Raw genomic sequence first — 7,381 nt, 5'->3', positions numbered from 1 at the left:
TGTAAGTTGTGGTGGACTCTGCATATATTAGTATAATGTATATTATCTTGAAAAAATATGTGATGTTCTCATGGGGAAGAGAAAATCAAATTCATACAGTGTGAAATACAGTCCTTGGCAGAGGTGCAGCATGAGACCAGATCTCTCTCACACAGGGTGAAGCCCTGTGGAGCAGTGCTAAGCGATGTGCTGCTCCCTGCCTGGCTTCCTGTCTGTCACCAGGATGTCTTCTCTTGCTCTTCAGCCTAGTGTGCAAAAACAGAAAAATACTTTTGAAAGTGTCACGCACTTTAACATTTAAATGTAACATTTTTCTGGTATGCCAACTGAGGACATAATAACCAAATTCATTCTTCCAAGGAAAAAAAAAAGGCCTATCATTTGTAAGATAGTCTGTGACAATTTTGGTCACAGACTGAGATGTTTGGCTGTTTATTTACATCAGTCTGTCAACTTTTTTTTTTTTTTAATGTATTTTTATGAAGGCATGGATTAAGTTTAACGGATTGAGCCGTTGATGACTGGGGATATTTTGTGCAAGTCTATGTAGTTGAAGTGTTGGTTAGTTAAGTGTGAAGTTCAGCCGTGCCTCTGGCAGCGCTGGAGCTGGAGTAGGAGCAAGTACGTACTTGAGTGTCACCATTGGTTTTTATGAGTAGTGTAAAAATACATGGTTCAAAAAGTTAAGTGTGATGTTCAGATTAAATGTCTCTGACAGTACAGGCCTGATCTGAAGAGGTTCTTCGGCATATGGCAGCATTGGGGCTCTGTGCCAGGCTGGATGTGTCTGAGGCAGGCTGGGTGCCCACAGGACCACAGCCCTTTGGCCAGCCTCACCCTCGCAGAGGGGGCCCTGTCCTCCAGCCCAGATTGACTCACGGTGATACGGAATTTGAGTTGTGCCAAGGCACAGCAGGTAGAAATTAATTAAAGTTCATCATACTGTCTTCAGTGTGCATCAGGTGCTGTAAGAGCTGCACCTGTGCACAGATGCATGGAAGTGTCTCCTGCAAAACTTGGGGCATCTTTTAGCGTTAAGTCACCTTTGTGGAGTCTAGAGGGGGAATATCTTAAATTTCTTAATTTGTTTTATAAGTAACATCCCTATGCTGGATCCTAAAAATTTTAGTTTCACACTGATGTCCAAGAGACATTTTTAGAAATACAGAAAAAAGGATTCGTTTCTTAATGTAATTTTAAGTAAACAATTTGCTTACGTGTTGCTGGAGTTGGACCTCTGATGATGTTACCAGACAGAAACTTTTCTTAGAAGTGTGACAGATTACTGAAGTCATCAGCTTTGTTCTGAGTATAATTTGCCCTTTGATTTCCCTGTTTCAGGACATGTACTTGCAGATCTCTCTTTAACATAGATGACAATCCTGCAAGTGCAAAAATATATAAATAGAGGCTTTTGGCTGACCTATGCTATTCATCTACAGAATAATGTTTGTGTAGGTAATGCAATAGATGTTTTAAAATTAAATATGTAAAACTGTTTCTTTTAGTTACTCATTAGATGCACAAATAATGAGAAGCTGAGGATTTAAGATGAAGCTAAGCAAAGGCAGGTAGATAGTGTTTTGAGAGACACATAACTGAATTGAACATGAACTGAAAAGTCTGCCTTTCTCATACACAGTTAGTTTGCTTCACATGATGCATTTTTGGCATTTTAAAAATAATGCTTACTAATGTGCTGTAAACTGTGCATGTATGTATAAATCCAGGCATTTTCAAAGTTAATCTCAGTCAGTTTAATCTTCTTTTGAGTTTTTTTTTGCTGGTGAGTGAGCCTCTGAATGAGAAACGTTCAACTGTTAAGTCTATTCAGATGAGAAGACTTGATTCAGAAATGCACATTTACATACTAGCTGTGTTTTCCTGAATATTTAAACCACAAACTTAGATCTTATATATGTTAAGTACGGAGGCAGGGGTATATGAGAACTTCTTTCACCAGGGTCCAAAACCAAGTGGCTGAATAAACCCCAGATGTCATTCCTCTAAGTTAGCAGGAAATGCATACAGCTTCTCCTAATGAGTTGTCAAGTTACAGCTACTTTACTAATAATCATTAAAGTTAAAAAAACAATAGAAAAAAAAATCAGAAAACTGTTTCCAGAAGAGATTGGAGGAGGATTATTCTTTATTATTTAAAAGATGGATCAATGAAGTATCCATTAATAAAAAACATCAAAGCATTTATTTTAATCGTTTCTGTTTAAACATGGATAATTGTATAAGGAAGAGTGTTGTTCAAAACAGGCTCTTAATGTGTTTCTCCTGAACCAAAATTATATTTTTTACTAGTTCTTTTCAACAGAAGCCCTTGTTTAATCACTTAATCCTTCACATCCACTAACTCTTTAATTTTGTGTTTCAGCCATGTTTTCTGAAAAAGACTAAAGCTCCTAGACCTTAAGGTATCTATTCCTCTACAATCAGTTAAGCACCGTGGAAGGACATACTTGAAATAGATTAGGGCAATGACTGTGGCTATCAGCTGCAATCTTAGTTCTCAGAAATTTATTCACTGTCATCTCTTCACTTTACAGCAGATTTGGCAGCAGTGTTTTTTTGTCAAATGCTATTTATTTAAAGGTGGTAAGACAGTGGCACAAGTTGCCCAGAGAAGAGGCTTTGAGCATCCTGGTCTAGTGGGAAGTGTCCCTGCCCAATGCAGGGGGATCGGAACTGGATGATCTTTGAGGTCCCTTCCAACCCAAACCATTATAGGATTCTATTTACTGAATCAGCACAGGAACAAAAGGACAATATAGCTGTTCTTCTACAGAGCTAGACCAAGGAAACTTAAAGAGGGCATGATGGCTTTAAAATCTATGAAGCAGTCTTTGGAAAAAGAGGTGGCTCTATGTCTGATCCCTGGCATAGCCTGATAGTCTTGTAACCCAACAGTAATAGCTCTGGAATTTCTACTGGTTTATACCATATATTTTGCTTCCTAATAGTGCAACCACATCAAAGTAAGCCAGGTATGCTCCTCCTATCTTAGGTAGGTACCTTGTGTAAATCAGGCTGTAACCTGAGATAAGCTACAGTTCTGCTCCTATTTCCAGCATCATTCAACATGTAGGACACCAGACATCAGCACTGCAAAGGTGGCAGTGAGCTGTCTGTTTCTCACAAGGGTTTTCTGTTTCAAATTGTGGTTCATAACTTGCAGCAGCAATTTAACATAGTCACAGTTTTCTTCTAAGATCGTATTTGTTTCGAAGTTGAAAATTAACAGTGGTTACTGTTTGACATCAACAAACGACATATCTGCGCTGCCTAGTTTTGCAGGGATTTATTAGCAAAGGATGTTATTTATCTTGCTTTCTTCTTGCTGTTGTAGCTTTTCACATGCAGGCTTTCACATGAACAGGCTTTTTCCTTTCCTAAGAAATGAACAGCATGTAGCCAGCTACCAGAGGGATTCGATCTGCAAAAAAAGCAATATCCATAAATGCACTAAAACTGAAGAGAGAATATTAACTCTCTTCTTGTAACCTGAGTCTACTGGTAAATTTGTTGGGTATGTGTATGTAATGACTGTGTCACATCCATTGTATTCCACAAATGCCGTCTTTTCACTGTTGTCTCACTGAAGTTTCAAAACATCTAGAAAAACAGAGGATAAATTTGTGAGGCTAGACTTCAAGTGACAATTGTCACTATTACCAGTAGCCCACAGCCGTCTTTCTCCTCTTTCTGGTATTAAAAGAAACAGATTTAAGACTGAGATTAGCTGTAGAGGTAAGAACTGAGGAGAGGCAGCAGGAAACTATAGTAATGACATAGGAGCAAAAAAAGTGCGAGTTACTGCTTTGGCTCAAACATGCTGCCTGTTGTGAAGGAGAATTACCATCCCTAAGTTAACCTCACCTCCCTTTGCGAGACACCTGTTGCGGCCTTTTTTTCCCTCTTCCTGTCTTCCTCCCTGCCAACTAAAATTTCTCTGATGCAAATGAAAAACACTGCTGAAAGTACCAGTCTTGGAAAGGCCAATACTTTTGTTTTGTGATATTCACATAGGATGCATAAATACTTGATTTTGCTTAGGCAGGGGAGCAAGAAAATGGATTTCAGCTAAGAGAAAAGTGTGTTGGTTTTCATCCTGTTTTCCTTTGTTCAAGCAAGCTTATTCCTAGTAATTATTTCTGGTTTTTACTTCTCTAGCTTAGTAAAAAATTTAATTCCTTCACTAATTTTTTACTTTTTTCTCTATATGTTTGTGGTGTTCTGTTAAGTAGGATCCTTGAAGTATATTAGTGTACCAGCCTTTTCATTCTTTTACTCTGGGATCAGTGTTGACATTTGCAGTTTCAGCAAAGTGTCCGATGTGCTTTTCTCTAGTTCTTAAAGCAGCTCCACTCCAGCCTGGTGAGCAGCCTGTGCTGAGGTGGAACTGATCCTGCAAGATCAAGTGATTTTGTAATCAGGAGACAGATGAGGCTGGTGGAGAGTTGTCAAGGCATCTCTTTACAAGGTATCTATGACTACAATAGGCAGTAGGCAGCTTCCTTGTTTCCAGATGGTTCAACTTGTAGGAACTTAAATCATTAAGACTAGGTCTCTTTACCTGAGTTTCTCAAGAAGTAACAGCTTTGCTTCAAGCATTTTCTTTTTGTTGTTTCATAGTTTCAGGAAATTCAGGCAGAACACTTTACATGGCCCTTGCAGGCAAATAACTGCTTTGGGCACCTGAGACCTCTCTTTTTCCTTTTTTAAAAAATAATTTTAAGAAGACCAAAAATCAAAATAACACAAAATCTGAAACTACAAAATACCCTGCTTCCTTCAGGAAACAAGGACTAAATGCTTTTTATTTAACAAATTAATATATATTTGGATATTCATAACATGCATAATATATATTTACTTGAATACAAAAAGAACTTTTCTGCTAAGTCCCAAAAAACCTGTTATCTTTTTCTGTCATACTTGTAGCCAACCATCTCATCAAAAAAGGACAAGAAACATGTCTCACCTGTTCTATTCAGCAGTAAGTGGCTACCTATAAATCAGAGTTACGGTCAGAAAGAGCAATTGTGATTAAGCAATATAAAACCAAAATTGTATACAGTGCGGGGGGGGGGGGGGGGGGGGAAGAAATTTTACCACCCCTTCCTTTTTGTCCACAGCTAATGCAGATGAAAAATCATTACATTCTGGTAACTACTGTGCTAGGAAATACTAGAGTTTTAAATGCTTCTCTATTCTTTGCAATTTCAGCTTTATTTTTTATTCTTCTATCTTAAAAGATAATTTGGTAACTTGTTTTCATACTGATGCTATGTTTAATGCCTTCTGCAGTGAAGCAGTGAGTGCTGTCAAATGTAAAGGGCTGGTATATCTGTGATTTCTCGGTTTCTCACAGATGGCAAAATCTGGTGAAAATTTTCACCCTCGTATTTCAGCACCTCCTCATCTTGATTGCTGTAGGAACTGTAATGAAACTAATAATTTGGAAGAACAAAAATGATATCTGCATTTAAAAATTACTAGATTTTATTATTAATTTTAAATGCCCATCTTTGAAAATTCTGAATTCTTCAGGCCTCAAATTAAGCCAGTGAAACTCTTCATACTGAAATAGTACCAAATTACCCATTAACTAGTTCTTTACTGTTTTGTGATTTATTGTTACTCCTTTAAAAAGCAGCAGTGAAAATGAGACAGTACCAAGCCACTTTCTGTAAGTATCTGATGAACTTTAATAGTTTTAAGATATCTATAGGTCTGTCTCAAACACACATAAAAAAACCCAAAGAAAATCTGAATATTGCCAACAAATCTGTCCCTAGCTAAGGAAAAGAACAGAAATCACTAGTTAAAAGTTATGAGATTGGAAAGGCTGAAGACCACTCAGACATTGTGGACATTGTCAGGATCAAAGAACATAGGGAAGCATAATTTTTTTTCAGTTAAGAGAACCTTTTGAATGTTGAATATGAGCAAGTACACAGGAGCAGCATGCCCAAGATGGTAGTATTTCAGTATTTCAGATAGGATGTCTGAAACAGTAAAAGTGACTGAAATTGCAGGCGAGCCCGGGAGGGCTTCTGAGGTGTTGAGGATGCTGGATGGAGGAGTCTCCACACACTTTGCTGCCTGTATTTGGATCACAGGTGACACTGCTTTCCCTGCAAATAAACTCTGTCCTTTCTATAGGTTACCTTGGAAAACATCTCAGACCTTTGCTGTCATATTCAGGTATTCCTTCTAAAGCTGCTGGGAAAAGTCATGGTATATTACCTTGACTTGGGGTGTACAACAGCTGAGTCACAAGTTCTGTGTCTGAGAAATGGAATGAAGCAGAGAACTTGGTTGGCCATGCTGTACTTGAGAAGCTAGAGCCAGACAGAACCTGGATAAAGCTCAGACATAAAGAAACATATAGACCAAAACATAGTCCAATGAGTAGCCAAAGAAAATGAACCTGCCTGAGGCAATGGGGGAATGTATGTACAAACCCATGGGGGTGTGTCACTAATGTCATTGGGAACAGCTGTTTCACATTAGGCAAAATGAGACAGATGGAGGTATACTTGGTTGTATCTCATGGTTGATTTTTCTTATACATTAACAAGAAACAAAATCCATAAAATCATTGCTTAAGGCATTTTTAAAAGCTTTAAATAAAAAAATACATTGGCCTGTCTGCTAATGACACTGTTCTTGCCAAATGTAACTGTTCTGAAGTATGGTGTCTCCTGGACTACTTGGAAGCAGATGTGCATGAGTCATTCATTATATATCTGGACAGTAAGAGTGGGCTTCATGATACTGATGTAGATGTCTAATACGTAGGATGCAGGCATTTACATCTGAGCTAATCATCTAGTCTCCCTTTGTAGTCAACAAAGTGAACAGGCACTCCCAGAGTATGATTCATCTCATCTAAAATAGGTCAGATGAATTGTAGCCTCCAAGTGTCTGTTTTCCCTCATTGACTGTAGCAGCAGTTGAGGGTGAGTCGCTGAGCTCTCAATGTCTACGACACAAGGGTGGCAAGTTGAAACCCTCGCCACAATCTGAATCATGAGAGCTCTATTTGGTTGTGCTTTGTTATATTCATTTGTGCATTCATAGCATTGTATAACCACAGGAGTGGAAAGTAACACTGCAGTAAATCTACAACTTATACTCATATTGTCTGAACTAGAGTATGAAAACACTGGTATTACTATTGTTGTTGCAATCAAGTTGAATAGACCTCACAGATACACACTATAAAGTGTTGAATAATATTGCTATATTCTAACCATAGAATCATAGAATCTTAGGGGTTGGAAGGGACCTCGAAAGATCATCTAGTCCACCCCCCCTGCCAGAGCAGGGTCACCTAGAGTACATCACACAGGAACGCATCCAG

The 7,381-nt window shown here is 38.3% G+C and overlaps 1 protein-coding gene across 1 annotated transcript in view; it reads left to right on the top strand.

Annotated features, from left to right (window-relative positions):
* Positions 1–750: 750 nt before the first annotated feature.
* The window catches only part of LIN7A (lin-7 homolog A (C. elegans)), a 41,541-nt gene continuing 34,910 nt past the window's right edge, over positions 751–7,381 (top strand). Inside the window, exon 1 of the mRNA XM_010008046.1 lies at positions 751–916. Coding sequence (XP_010006348.1) covers positions 751–916 — 166 coding nt within the window. The remainder of the gene's footprint in view (positions 917–7,381) is intronic.

Source organism: Chaetura pelagica, unplaced genomic scaffold (assembly GCF_000747805.2).
Source record: "Chaetura pelagica isolate M959 unplaced genomic scaffold, ChaPel_1.0 scaffold50, whole genome shotgun sequence".
In the NCBI taxonomy this organism is placed as follows: Eukaryota; Metazoa; Chordata; class Aves; order Apodiformes; family Apodidae; genus Chaetura; species Chaetura pelagica.
This window is presented reverse-complemented; position numbering and strand designations above follow the sequence as displayed.